This window comes from Peromyscus eremicus, chromosome 5 (genome assembly GCF_949786415.1).
Source record: "Peromyscus eremicus chromosome 5, PerEre_H2_v1, whole genome shotgun sequence".
In the NCBI taxonomy this organism is placed as follows: Eukaryota; Metazoa; Chordata; class Mammalia; order Rodentia; family Cricetidae; genus Peromyscus; species Peromyscus eremicus.
Genome location: NC_081420.1, coordinates 97912080 through 97927423, shown reverse-complemented (window position 1 = coordinate 97927423; position 15344 = coordinate 97912080). Strand labels below are relative to the sequence as shown.

The window sequence follows — 15344 nt, the reverse complement described above, 5'->3', positions numbered from 1 at the left end:
TTGGGGCCTAGAATACCTGACAGACTTTTCTGTGAAGCGGTAACTTTGAAGGACTGTCCTACCTTGTCTTGGCAAAGTTTGGCAGATGCTTTCCTTTGTGTCCTGCTGGTCCAGTTTAGCACACTGTCAGCAGTCAAGGCAAGGACAGTTTCTTGCCCAAACGACTAGCTTTTGCCACAAAGAAAGCAAACTCCATATGGAGGTTCTTTGATTCCCATCATCCTTTTATAAAGTAAATTAGTGCTGACAGGAGCAGATGTGTCTCAATGTCATGAAAAGCCCTATTTTATTAAAACATTAAAATGCCATATTCTGTTGGTTTCTGGGGGGTTTGAAGATCTATCTATCTATGCCTGTATGACCTTGAAAACATACCTAACATGACTGTATGTTTGATTGTTATAGATGACTATTAAACCCACATTTCTTTATTATCCTAAATGGCTTTCAAGGGACTAAAACTTTACATTTTTAAATGGGCTGCATAGGTACAATACCTTAAACAAGAAATAGAAACATATAATACAGTATAACAAAAATAACATTAAACTTGTATCAATATACACAATTCTGTACCAATGTAAAATATTTGAGACTAGTAGTTCAAGAGTAGTTTCAACAATCCACCCCTTTATCCCATCATTTCTATGTTCCCCTTTTCCCTTTAGAAAGAGATCCCTGAATCTAATCTCCTTTGTTTAGCTTTCTCTCTGACCGTGAACAGTAACAATTTGTAACCAACCCCCCTAAATGATGACAAACATCCATAACCCACTGAACAACTAAAAACCACCCACTCCACCTCTGGGAATGTGGGCATCTGTGTTATCTAGACTACTTCCTGCTGTCTGGGGGTGATGGCATCTTTAGGGATCCTGAGAAAATTAGTATAATGGGAAAGTCCTGGGAGAGCTATCCAGAACATTTGTTGTCCAATCTCTGTGCAATGGGAAAGTACAAGGCTTATCTCTGGTCCAGGCTAGAATAATCTGTGAGGCTGGACCATCTCCCAGTGGTCTTGAACCTGTTCTGACTGCCGAACTCTGAGGCAACTGTAGCAGAGGCACTCTGAGAGGCTAGATCACCTGGGCCACTTGTTTTCATTGGTGTCTGGTCCCCTTGTTCTGAAAACACACAAACTTTCAAAGGTAACATATATATCTGCATTAACACAAGTATGGGATGTGCATAGTACACAAGCCAGCCAAAGATGATTTTTTGTTTTATATTTGAGCAGGTAAAATATACGTCACCTGTCTTGTAGTTTTTTTAGGTTTATTTTCTTATGTTTGTACCCATGATTTTCAGGGGGCTTCCCCTGATCAAACCTGATTCTCTTTAACCTTGAACGAATCTAAAGCCTATTGTTTTCTGTGGAAACAAAAGCATAAACTCTTTCCCAAAGCAATACATTTTCTGACTTCCATTTTTTTTTTCTTTTTGGTTTTTCAAGACAGGGATTCTCTGTGTAGCTTTGGTGCCTTTGCTGGATCTCACTCTGTAGTTCAGGCTGGCCTCAAACTCACAGAGATCCACCTGCCTCCACCTCTGAGTACTAGTATTAAAGGCGTGTGCCACCACCACCCAGACTGACTTCCATTTTAAAGTTAAGGCATCCCTAAAGTATGTAGGCTGGCTTAATTCTGCAGGCCCTCTTACAATCCCATGTCTCCCAGTAGCTGTCCTTCTCTGTTCATCAGCATTTAAAAAATTCAAAATCAACATGATACTATATAGGATCTAGACTCTCTGTGTATTTTCCATCTTTATGTGGCTTATCCTTCCTATATTATTTTATTTCTCTCTTTAAAAAGAGGAAAAAATAAACTTTATTTTTTCTATGACTGTCTATACCCGTTTTCTTTTTTAAGCCTACACACGATTTTAAACACAGTGTAACCTGTTTAGAGTTTTTTTTTCCCATCTGGATCTGTCTTTACTGCGTACCTGCAGCATTCTCTGATTGTGTGTGACAAGTCTTAAATAGCTATGCCAGCCTCGATGTGGGTCTGCGTAGTGCATGGCACTGGAGGATGGTGCTGGCGGCTGGCTCCAGCCCACAGGTGGTCTCTGTATGCTGAGCCTATCCGAGAGACTGCAGTCACCAGGAAGCTGTGTTTGACTCCATGTCCCGAACTTTTTTTTTTCAAGCTTTGTCAGGCCTTATGTGGTAGATAAACATGGCTGGACATTGGCACCATATGTAGCAGGCTTTTTTAGACTACCAGCTCCCAATTCATGATGCAAAGACTTACTATTAATTATGAAAAATTGGCCTTAGCTTAGGCTCATTCCTAACTAGTTCTTAAAACTTAACCTATATTTTACAAACTTTTACGTGGCTTGGTTTACCTTTACTCTGCATTGCCCATCTTGCTTCTTCTGTGTCTGACTGGCGACCCCTCCTTTCTTCTTCCCAGAGCTGTCTCTGCCCCAGAAGTCCCACCTAACCTCTTCCTGCTTAGCTAATGGCCATTCAGCTCTCTGACCTATATGGGCACCAAGCATGCATATGGTGCACATACACAGGCAAAACATCCATACACATAAAATCAAAAATGTCCTTAGATAATATATGTAGTTGGAAAGGGAGGAGTGTCCTTTTGTTTTTTACCGAGGATGGAACCCAGGTGTAGCTAGAGTTTTCCTGCCTGGCCCACGGTCAGGGCAAATCTCTCTCACTTGCCAGTCCCACAGCTGCTCAGACCCAACCAAGTAAACACAGAGACTTATATTGGTTACAAACTGTATGGCCATGGCAGGCTTCTTGCTAACTGTTCTTACAGCTTAAATTAATCCATTTCCATTAATCTATACCTTGCCATGTGGCTCGTGGCTTACCGGCATCTTCACATGCTGTTTCTCATCGTGGCGGCTGGCAGTGTCTCTCTGACTCAGCCTTCCACTTCCCAGCTTTATTCTCCTCCTTGTCCCGCCTACACTTCCTGCCTAGCCAATGGCCAATCAGTGTTTTATTTATTGACTAATCAGCAACACATTTGCCATACAGAACATCCCACAGCACCCAGGACCTGCTGTGTAAGCACTCTGCCACTGAGTTGCATCTCCAGCCTCACCTCTCTCTCTCTTTAAACAGGTTCTCCCTAAGTTGCCCAAGTTTCCTTGAACTTTTGATCTTCCTCCTCAGCCTCTCAAGTGTCTGGGATTACAGGCTTACCCCAGCAATATCAGGCTGGGAGACCAAGTGTAATTCTAATAACTTTTTAAAGTCATCATAGATAGTCTTTGCTACATCAAAACTTGACAGATGGTAGCTTCTTAAGTATTTGTTGACATGAATCTTTGGTAGTAAATGATGTTTTTCATTCTGCTACTCTGAAATCTGTTTGTCTATCTCACACTTTGGATGGATCATTTACCCATGTGATTTTATTTTTAAACTGAATTTGTCATTTTGAAAATACTGGTTTACTGAGTGATACAGAGATTGTAAATGTTGACATATTTAATTTCACAGTATCAAGATTTCCATTTTCTAACAGTCACCCCTGTTCTCATCAGAAAAAATCTAAGTAGTACTTGAGAGTGGCAAGCATTCGTTTTCTAAGGTTCTCGTTTTCACTTGAACCTCAGATTGTCACCATGGCAACCAGTGCTGACACTTTCTTTGAAATGACAGCTTACTTTATCCATTTTTGAGGAAACATCTCCCAGCACTTCCTGAAGAGAGATAGTTCATCTGTACTCTGAAAATGCACGACTTGGGGCTGAGGAGATGCTCAGTCATCAAGGGCTTGCTGTGTGAATTGAGGGCCTGAGCTCTAAACCTGGCCACCGGGAATGCTAAAGACATACCATCTAAAGTAGAAACTTAATGAGGATGGGGCCGGGGGTGTAGCTCAGGACCTCATAATCTTTAAAAATTTACTCAAGGACATTTTTGAGTAAAATGCCCACCCCTGTGAGTACAATGCTAAGACATCTGTTTAGACCACTCCAGCTTTTGCAACAAAAGTTGGACCATTATCTTGCGAAAGATGAAATAATATCTAATGTCTTAGTGCTAGCATGAAGATACACAGACCTTGACAGAGTCCATGTCTTACTAAGGACTGCTGCTCTGGTTTCCCCTGTTGTGCCAGCTTCTGGAAAGCTCCCCCACCCCATTTCCTTCTCCTCCCCTCCCTTTCCCCCCTCTTCCCTCTTCCGTGCTCTGAAATGGCTTAGCATTCCCATCCTCTGATCTCTGAAGGTTTGGTAGTGCTGTGAAAACAGCCCGGTGTGCTGTGCTCTGCAGGAGTGCTCCCTCACCCCCTAGACCTCTCCAGAGGCTTCATCTGTTCCGAACGGTCGACTTCTTGGTGTCAGTTTGGCAAATGGTCCCTAGAATGTTTATTGAATATAGATTTTTCACTTTTCCCTGTTCATAGAATTATGTGGAGCCATCTCATGACTTGAATGTATTGCTGTATTTTAAGTGTGTTTCTTTTGTCTTGTATCTGTATCGTGTATTCTTTTGTCTCCCCATCTTTAAAAAAATGAACTGTTTTGACTGTGGTGATCAATTTTCAGTGACTTTATTTTCATTAACTCCTTTTACTTTTGTTCTCTTTTTATGAAGTATTTAGTTTGTTGTACCTACCAGTAGTACAAGACCGTATAACATTGCTGTTATGTTCTATCATCCTTTTTTCTATTGGCACACTGAGGACTGAATCCATAACCCATGCACGCCTGGCCAGTTCTTTGCTGCTGAGCTGTATCCTAAATACCTTGTATGGACTTGATGTCTTTTTTTTTTAATCCAATATATATTTAATTTAAATATATACATATATAGTTAAAATGTTTAGGTCATGAGTGGTATTTGAACATCTGCTAGATATTAAAGGGTTGTTGTTTTGTTAGGTATTATAATAATAGTTTGTGTTTTTTTGCTTGTTAGAGACACATTCTGATATATTTGGGGTTGTTTCAGTTTGACTATAAAGTGCTCTCCCCAAGGCTCCTGGGATAAACTCTTGTTCCCAGCTGATGGTGCTGTTTTGGTAAGTTCTGGGAACTTCAGGAGTTGAGCCTTAGCTGAAGGAAGTTGGTCTGTGTTGTACCCTTGGGGATGTCTTATCTCTGGTCCTTTCCTGTCCCTCTCTGCTTCCTGTCTGCCCCACTCTTGTTGTCAAGATGCTTTGTCCAGGAATGGGACAAAGACGCTGTGGACTAAACCCTGCATTGGCAGAACCAATCTCCCCCCTATGTGGTTGTGCCAGGATCCATCTGATCACAGCTGCAAAGATGAACAATGGGTGTATTTAAAAATACTCAGATACAAACAGGTGAAGAGAGACATATACTTTCTATTTAATGTCTCCTGCAATGGCCATATTACATGAGTAAGTGAACAACTATGTTCAAATTTCCTGCTTGTCAGATAGGTGGCATCTAATAAATACTGTTTCCTTAAACTGAATTGTAACGGAATTGAGAAGAGGACTTTTATGGTTCTTTTAATGTACCTCTTCAGACTGCTTTGGAAGGGATCCAAATAAGCAGAAGCAGCCAAGGTGATGTGACCAGGAAAGGAGGGAGCACAGAATAAAGTTTCCTTTCACTGAAACCACTCAAAGCAATGTAGAGTTACAGTCATACCCCCATATGTATTTACAGACAATCCACCGTAGAAACTTCTGGGCTTCTAAAGATCTCTTGCTTGCTACTCTTCTGCAAAAACAAAGCAAGAGACTTTGTAATATCCTGTCCACAAAAAGGTGGAGTGACAAGTAGTCTTAAATCAACAGGAGTAATTAATCACGGTCCCACTTGTTTCGATGAGCATGCAGGAGTGACAAGTTAATAATAAATCCCAGCTTGTACCGGGAAGGTGGCTAAGGAGGTGCGGTGGCTTAATTTACATCTTTGGAAGGCACCAGAGATTTAATAATCTCCCTGCCTCATACATCAAACCAATACCCCTGGGGCTAAAAAGCAAAACACTTTAAATTGTTAATCTGAAAAGCAATAAAACCCTGTCTTGGGTCACAGATAAATTGAGTTTCTTGTGGTCTTGATAGACCCTTAGTGTGTGATTTATCTAGATTCTAGAGCACTTCATGACCACTGGGAGCTGTGGCTGCCATACTGGGCAAGCTGAGAATAACTTTCAAATTGTCAGCCTTACCAGAAGACCTAAGTCGGAAGGGCAGTGACTGGCCTCTGCTTAGGTCTACCCAGTGAATTATTTTACCTTCACTGTCAACTACACATCGATACGGACCCTAGACATGAGTTTTGGATGAGATTCTAAGTGGTTATTTGCAGCTGAGTCTTAACCATTGTTCTGCACGTGTGGCACATGTTCTTAAAGAACCAAAGCTGCTTTGACTGACTTTTCTCTTCTTTTCTTTTGAGACGGGGTCTTGTTATGCAGCCCAGGCTGGTCTTGAACTCACTGTGTAGCTGAGGAGGATCTTGAACTTCTGATCCTCCTGCTTCCACATCCCGTGTTAGGGTTCTAGAGGTAGACCACCACAGCCACTTTATGCAGTGCTGGGGATTGAGTCCAGGACTTCATGTATGCTGGGCAAGTGCTCTACCCACTGAGCTGTGCCTTCGCCTTTTGGTTTTTTCGAGACAGGATTTCTGTGTGTAGTTTTGGTGCCTGTCCTGGAACTCACTTGGTAGCCCAGGCTGGCCTCGAACTCACAGAGATCCACCTGCCTCTGCCTCCCGAATGCTGGGATTAAAGGCATGCGCCACCACCACCACCCGGCATGCCTTCGCCTTTCTAACTTCTAAGTATGGGATTTCCAACTGGCAGGAGGAAAGGGATACTGAAAGGAGAAACAGGCTTTTATGGCACGATGAGCCGTCTGGGAAGCCTAAACAACTTTTGGGTTTCCTCTTCTTCATTTCAAATAGTTAAGTTGTGGTGTATACTAACCTTATCAGTTTGGAAGGCTTTTATTGAGACACTTAGGGAGAACACCATCTTCACTGAGTAAAGGGTGAGTTGTGGTTGCTTCAAGGGAAGGGAGCAGGAGTCGTGTACACGTTCACCATGTTCCCTTATGGTACTTGCTCTGCTTGCCATGATGTAATCACATTTTGATTGCTGATCATCTCGCTAGTGCTGCTGGTCATTTGTGATGCTTCACTGAGTCTTGCTTTAGGAAACAGAAAAAAAAAAAAAAACGATCCTAAGTTGTTGACATAAAAGCCCATTCCTCTCCTCCTTGATCCCTCCAGCTCTCCTGACTCAAAGTCACAGCTGTAAGTTGAGGTTGCATTTTGTCATATCTTCCGAAGTGCTCTGACCAACACTGAATAACCTTCAGGTAGTAACTAGACCATATACCCAACTTAGCAATAAGGAAGTACCTGTCACCACACTGCTCTTGGGGTGCTCCTCTGTCTTGGTCAGGAATTCAGGTGGGGCAGATAGAAGAATAAAATACCCCCACCTTTTCCTTCTCTAATTCACTTGGCAAACATCCATCAAATGCTCTGGAATGTACAGCCCACAGAAGCAGAGAGGCAGAGCGCTAAGTCAGTTCCTGTCATTGCTGTAACCAGTCCCAGGGCTCAGCAGCTTAACTACACAGCGGAGGTTGGCTTGCTGCTCTGAAGACAGAAATCGGAGGTCACGGGGTTGGCAGGCCGCCTGTGTTTCTTCCTGGAAGGTCTAAGGAAAAATCTGTCTTCTTTTCAGATTTAAGACACAATCTGTGTTCCTTGGCTCATGCCCCTTTGTTATCACTCCTGTTCCTGCTTCTTCTGTGACTCCTCTGTAACTGCTAGTCCCTCTTAAAAGGATTCTTAAGCCCACCTCAGAATCCTTAATAAAATCTTCAAAGACCTGCTTTCCACATAAGTCACAGATTCCAGGAATAAGGATGTGGTTCTTTTAGGCGGCTTCTAGTCACAGATTTGGGCCATGAACTGCTCTGCTGCTCTCTGGCTGAATACTATCAATTAAATATTTCAACCTTCCTGAACCTCAACTTGCTGATCTGCAAAATGGAGTAACTGATACCCACAGTGCTATCTGACACACATGGGGTTCAGTGAATGGGAAACTTGTGACTTGCTGTTTTTATAATTCACTGATGAAAGCACATATTCTCAGCCCTTGGGGGACTTCCAAGTCTAGCGGTGGAGATGGACAGGCAAACAGATAACTGTGAGTCAGTGTGAAAGTGCTATGACAAGGCTTATATTTGTCTCAGGCCACAAGGACCTCCTTGAATGAGGAGGTCTAATAGTCAGGGTTATCAAGAGGAACAGAAACTTATAGAATGGACATGTGCTTTCTATATATGGAAAGGGGATTTATTAGAGTGGTTTATGGGCTGGGGTTGAGCTCGTCCAACAATGGCTGCTTACCAACAAAAGGTCCAAGAGTTTACTAGTTGCTCAGTCCATGAGACTGGATGTCTCAGCTGGGGTTCGGATATGCAAGCATTCAGAAGGAGTAGGTCTTAATGCTGGCATAGAATGGACTTGCCAGTGAGAGAGAGCAAGCAGGCACCAGGTAAGCTTCCTTCTTCCATGTCCCTTTTCTAGGCTGCCAGCAGAAGGGGTGGCCCAGATTAAAGGTGGATCTTCCCACCTCAAAAGGTCTGGATTAAAGGTGAGCCTTTCCAGGCTGGAGAGATGGCTCAGTGGTTAAGAGCACCGGCCACTCTGGCTCCTCTTCCAAAGGATCCAGGTTCAATACCTAGTACCTACATGGCCGTTCACAACTGTCTGTAACTCCAGTTCCAGGGGATGTGGCATCCTTACACAGACATACATGTAGGCAAAACACAAATGCACATTAAAAAAAAATGGTGAACCTTTCTACTTCCAATGATTTAATTAAGAAAAAAAATCCTCACAGGTGTACCCAGCCACTTGGGTTTTAGTTAATTCCATATGTAGTCAAGTTGACAACTAAGAATAGCCATCACAGGAGGCATAGCAAAGGTTTCCTGAAGCTATTGCAGTCAAGAAATGTCAGGTACCAGAAGGTCATGTAGTTTAATATTGATGAGGTCATGCCTTCACTAAGGAATACAAAGGCATTTCCTAGTCTTGAAATGCTGTTTAATTTTCTTGGTCTTAGGGCATGTGTAATTTAACAAGTTAGAGCCTCACACAGAGATGTTGAGTTGAATGGTAAAAGGAGGTGATCACGGGTATTTGGACAAAGCTGGAAGTTTCTGTCTCTCTTTTCTCTTCTTCCTCCCCTCCTGATTCTCACACCCTCCCACCTCAGGGGAGAAACAGAGCCCATCTGATTACAAACATTCTGGGATGTTCCATGTGTCACGTTTGTTGGTGACCAGGGTCCCTATGGATGGAACATCCAGTACATTGTGGGGCTCCATCATTTAAGGCCTCTCAATTGTTGAGGCCTGAGTGGTGGGTTCCCTCCCTGTTCTGTCTGCCTTGTTTCCTGATTTGGTCTTCATCCTACTTGACCCCAAAGCTACATGTGACACAGGTTCTTCACTTGTCTGAAAAAATCTCCTGTCTCCTGGTTTGTTCTGTCTACTTCTCAGTCATCTCAGTGGGTCAGCCTCATTTCCCTGACTGTACTGATGGGTCTTGTATCAACTTAACACAAGCTAGAGTTACCTGAAAAGAGGGAACCTCAATTGAGAAAGTGTCTCCATAAGATCTGGCTGTAAGGCATGTTCTTAGTTAGGAATTGATGGGAGAGGTCCCAGGCCATGGTGGGTGGTGCCATCCTAAGTTCTATAAGAAAGCAGGCTGAATAAGCCAGGGTAAGCAAGCCAGTAAGCAGCATCCCTCCATGGCCTCTGCATCAGTTCCTGCCTCCAGGTTTCTGCCCTGTTTGAGTTCCTATCCTGATCTCCTTCAATGATGAACAGTGATATGGAAGTGTAAGCCAAATAAACCCTTTCCTCCCCAAATTGCTTTTTTTTTTTTTTTTTCAATTTTTCTTATGGAACTGGAACTGGAGTCACAGACAATCCTGAGCTGCCATGTGGGTGCTGGGAATTGAACTCAGGTCCTCTGGAATAGCAGTCAGTGTTCTTAACCGCTGAGCCATCTCTCCAGCCCCCCTCCCCGCCCCAACTTTCTTTTTGGTCAAAGAGTTTTGTTGCAGCAATAGAAAGTCCAACTAAGTCACTGACTTAATATTAGAATTCCACAAGTTCCCCAAGATCTCTTCTGTCAGCAATCACTAGACTTAAAAAAAAAAAAAAAGATACTAGGTATTTTCTACATACTGATGATATACCAACATTCATTTCCAAAGATTTATTCTTATTTTATGTGTATATGTGTTTTGCTTATGTGCCTGTAAAGGCCAGAAGAGAGCACCGGACAGACACTCTGGAACTGGACTTATGCTGGCTGTGAGCTGCCGTGGGGGTGATGGGATCTGAACCTGGGTCCTCTGCAAGAGCAGTAAATGCTTTTAACTGCTGAGCCGACGGTCTGCTCTCTGTTTTCTATCGTTACTGTAACAAATGACTATAAACAGTGACTTAAGACAATACTGACTTGTGGTCTCACATTCCTGTAGGTTGGGAGTGTGGCACAGGTGTCACGGGGCTGGAACCGGTTGTGCCTAGGGCAGCATTCCTTTTGGGGGGTTCTGAGTGAGACTCTGTCTCGTTGCCTTTTCCACCTTCTGGAAGTTCCCTCTCTTCCCTAGTAGGTAGTCCCATCCCCTTGTCCGCACAGTCTTCTCTCTCTTCTCTTAATCATAGTGAGAAAAGGCCTTCGGTTTTAAGGGCCCCTATGACCAGACTGGATAATATCTCCGTCTCAGGGCCCAGACTCTCAGTCACATCTGCAAAGTCCCTTTTGCCGCTTGAGGCAATGTCTCCACAGGTGCTGAAGACTGGGGCACAGACATCTTTGAAGAACGTTATCATGCATGTCACAGTCACCATCATTACAATATCTAAATATCTATCTCCTCTCTTCCGGCTCTCCTGAACTCCAGAACTGGGCATTCAGCCATGCACTTGGCATCTCCATTTGGATATTTAACAGACATCTCCAACCTGCTTTGTCCAAGGCTGAACTCCTGAGCGTCTTTCCCCAAACCTGCTTCTCTCACATCCCCCTCCAGAGGTAATGGAATTTCCACCCTCTCGATGCTCTGGCCCAAACTCTAGGGACTGATTACCCTTGACTCCTCAATATATGGGGGAGAGGGGCAGTCCCCTCTCTTTTTTCAACTTCATCAAGTCCTAATTTTGGAAGATATCTACCACATTATGATCTTGCAGCTCCTTCACTGCCATGATCTCCTGTCTAGATTATTGCAGTAGTTTCCTGATAAGTCTCTCTGAGTCTATAGGTGGCCACCATCTCCTGTCTGGATTATTGCAGTAGTTTCCTAATGGGTCTCTCTGAGTCTATAGGTGGCCACCATCTCCTGTCTGGATTATTGCAGTAGTTTCCTAATGGGTCTCTCTGAGTCTATAGGCAATCCCCTTCATTCTGGACTAAACACAGTACCCAGTGAGAACCCAGTGAATTAAAGGCTGGCTAAGGTAATTTTTCTGAACAAAGCCAGAGATGATTATTTCCCGTATTAGTTCCGAATAAAAGCCCAGGAGCTCCTCTCCCACTCCCTCACATTATGATTTTTGTTGTTTTAATTCGTTCACAAAGTATCAAGTTACTTATGGCATTTTCATACATGTTTAGTCTTAGTTGACCCTTCCCGCTCCTCCTGCTTCCCATCACTGCTTCTGTCTCTGTCACCTCCAGTATCCTGTCTCCTACTTTCATATCACACCCCATTACACATTTGATCTTTTCACCTTGCTCATTTCCATCAGCCATAGTAGCTACCTTACTACTTCACAGATATTCAAGGCACATTTGCATCTCAAGATCTTTATGCCGGCTGTTTCATTCTGCCTAGAAATCTCTCTCACCTTGCCTGCCTTAGGGTTCCCGTTGCTGTGAAGAGACACCATGACCACAGCAGCTCTTATAAAGGAAAAACATGTAATGTGGGTACCTTACACTTTCAGAGGTTCAGTCCATTATCATCATGGTGCAACATGGTGGCATGCAGGCAGACACAGTGCTGGAGAAGGAGTCAAGTGTCCTACATCTTGACTTGCAGGCTACAGGAAGTGAACTGAAACACTGAGTGTGGCTTGAGCATAGATGAGACCTCAGAGTCCACCCCCACAGTGATGCACTTCCTTCAACAAGGCCATACCTACTCCAACAAAGCCGCACCTCCTAATAGTGCCAGTCCTTGTGAATTCATGGGGGCCAAATCCATTCAAACTACCACACTGCCCCAAGAAAAACCACAGGGTTACTACTCACTTCCTTCAGGCATTTGCTCAAATGTTACTCTCTAGGTGGGGTCAGCTCAGAGAGACCTTTGAATGAAAATAAATGGCAGTTACACTGCTCTTTTCTGTTTGTTTTTTCTTGTATTTTATGATCCACTCACTTGCCGTGTTGAGGCCACTGCTCTCCAATTAGAAAGTGAACTCCACAAAGTCAAGAGTTCTCCTGTTGTGTCCACTGCTGTATCATTAGTGTAAGGGCTAGTGTTTGCCCTGAAGGTACTCAATAAAAAGAGCAGTCTATGAATGTGTCAGTTCTCCCTACATTGAGTGGTTTGTAGATTAGTTTTCTGTGCCAGGGTTTTGTCATTACAATCAAAATAACTGTCATCATCAACTTAAGGGGAGTTTTGGGTTACAGTGTTGGGGGTTCAGGGTGTGGTTGTTCAGCCCCCTGTCTTTAGACAGAACTTGATGGTGCCTGGGGCATGTGAAAGAGGGGCCTCACTGTGGCCAGGAAGCAAGGCGGGTGGGGGGATCATATTCCCTCAAAGACCTACCCTCAGGGATCTACTTCCCCTACTAAGTTCCTACCCCAGTTCCACAAACTCCTGAATTAACAGCACCAGATTTGGATCCAGCATTCAAAACATGAACCTACAGGACTGCTTCATATTCAAGTAGTAACACTCTTACATCAAAAGAATTAAGATCAAACTTGAACTTTGAGAGGCTGAAATGAACAATTCAACATTAGCCAGCTCCGCTTCAAGATGAGAGGGTTCTGGAAACTGATCCACTTACTGTGTACATGTTTCTATTTGAGAAATGTAATAAGCAGGTAAATCTAGCCAGCTGAGATCTGCCCCACAGTGCCTGCCATGAGGAACGTAGACATCAAATCTAATCAGTGTGCTTGGGTTCTGACTGGGTCATCCCTTGGCATCTGTCTTGTCTCCACTCTAGGAAGTAGGTGGTTGTAAGCCAACAGCAGGACCTGGAGCCTGTTCTGTTCTGTTTATCCATTCTTCTGAGAAGTCCATAGCTGGGGATGGAGGTGAAGGGACAAACTTTCACAAGGGAGTTGAAAAACATGGCATTTAAGATTTTGTTCTTATTTTTCAGAAAGAATCAAGTGATCATGAGTTTTTCAAGTTCTAAAAACTTTATTCCAGGCTTGAGGTAGCAAATATAAACAATGAACTTAAAGCCTTTTATTATACAAAGAAAGAAAGACAAGGAAGTGAGGTGGTGTGTGTGTCTCTCTGTGTGTGTGTGTGTGTGTGTGTGTGTGTGTGTGTGTGTGTGTGTGTGTGAATGGAGGGATGGATAGAGGGAGGAAGGGCTGTTGCCTACCACAGTTTTGTCAAATGGATACAGAAACAATTTGGGAATCAGAATAGTTAACAGAAATCGATTGAAGCACATCAAACATGAAAATATCTGAGTTCATACTAATATTTAAAAATTACCATTGGGAGTTTCTCTGGCACCCGTGTATTACTCAAAAAATTGATAAAGGCTCTGAACCAAGCAGTTTTTTTCTTTCCTTTTATGAACCATATTCAGGAGAAATGCCTATGAGGAAGTTATTCTGTTCATTATATACCTTTTCTCCTCATTGACAATTTTTATTTAAAATGTTTTAAAATGTATTTTAATCATATTCTCCCTCAATTCCTCCCAGATCTTCTCAACTCTCTCCCTACCCATCCACCTTCATATTGCCCCCTCTAAAACAGAGATCAAACACATTTTAAAACAACTTGAAACTTACTGAAAGTGTCAGTCAAATGTAGTAAACTACAGGTGTTATGCCCACATCATCCCCAGAGAGACCACCAAAGACCAAGGATATCCAGAATTTAACAGCAAGGTTTATTGGAGGCGCGCAGTACAAGCCTGGCAGGGAACTCGTCCATAAGCACTCGCTGCAGCGAGGCAGGGAGGAGTTCCTCTTTCTTTGTGAGGCTAGCTTTTTTTTTTTTTTTTTTTTTTTTTAGGTGAAAAAGTATATTTAGAATTAGCCAGCTGGACTCAGTTTAGATGATCCCAATTTTGTTGGCAACATCCAGAGCATCATAGTCAGGAGCCAACCGAACATACGCCTTCTTCTCTCCATCAGGCCTTATGAGGGTGTTGACTTTGGCCACATCAATGTCATAGAGTTTCTTCACAGCCTGTTTGATCTGGTGCTTGTTGGCCTTGACATCCACAATGAGCACAAGTGTGTTGTTGTCTTCTATCTTCTTCATGGCTGACTCAGTGGTCAGGGGGAATTTGATGATGGCATAGTGGTCAAGCTTGTTTCTCCTGGGCGTGCTCTTTCGAGGATATTTAGGCTGCCTCCTGAGCTGCAGGGTCTTGGGCCACCAGAACGTGGGTGACGTGCGGGTCTTCTTCTTTTTGTGGCTGTGGACGCCTTTCAGCACTGCCTTCTTGGCTTTCAAGGCCTTCGCTTTGGCTTCGGCTTTGGGAGGAGCAGAAGCTTCCTTTTTCACTTTCGGTGCCATCTTGGCCGAGGCTAGCTTTTTAAAGGCAAAAACCAGAGGCCCTTCACGGCGGTTGGGGATTTGGCACGGGTGCAACTCGGATTGGTTTATTTTTATTTTTGGAGGTCTCTGTTCTCTTTTTCATCCTTATTTGTCTTGCTTTGTTTTGTCTGAAGTCCACCCTGTGAGTCAGGTCACACTGTCCCTGAGTCAGGTTTATCAATCATCACTGGACGGTCAGTCATTTTGACTCTGTGCTTTGGAATTTTGTGGGGCTGGACTACCATCAGCTCTGGGAACGTGAAACTGGCCTGAGTTTTACTATCAAAGAGTCCCCTTAAAAACAATATGGGGAGGGATGGTGAGGGTCTCACACAGGAAAGCACGTTTCCTTGAGGCGCAGAGAGCCATGTCACCTGGAGGCATGGAAAGCTGTGTCACCAACCTGAGGTCCCAGCATACTTGAGTGAATACTTGGGTGTGAATTCCCTACAAACAAAGACACTGTCTTAAGTAACCATGACTGTAGCACCAGCACTACCACCCATTTCACCACGTCCAAGCGAGGGGCTGAGGATTAAAAACAGAGACAAGATAGCCGGTCATTCGTCTC

The 15344-nt window shown here is 43.5% G+C and overlaps 1 protein-coding gene across 1 annotated transcript; it reads right to left on the bottom strand.

Moving 5' to 3' along the window:
• Nucleotides 1–14229: 14229 nt before the first annotated feature.
• Nucleotides 14230–14752, bottom strand: LOC131910672 (large ribosomal subunit protein uL23-like). The gene has a single exon (XM_059262561.1). It carries the CDS (start codon nucleotides 14750–14752, stop codon nucleotides 14282–14284), a length of 471 nt encoding a protein of 156 aa, XP_059118544.1. The 3' UTR covers nucleotides 14230–14281.
• Between the last annotated feature and the right edge of the window lie 592 nt (nucleotides 14753–15344).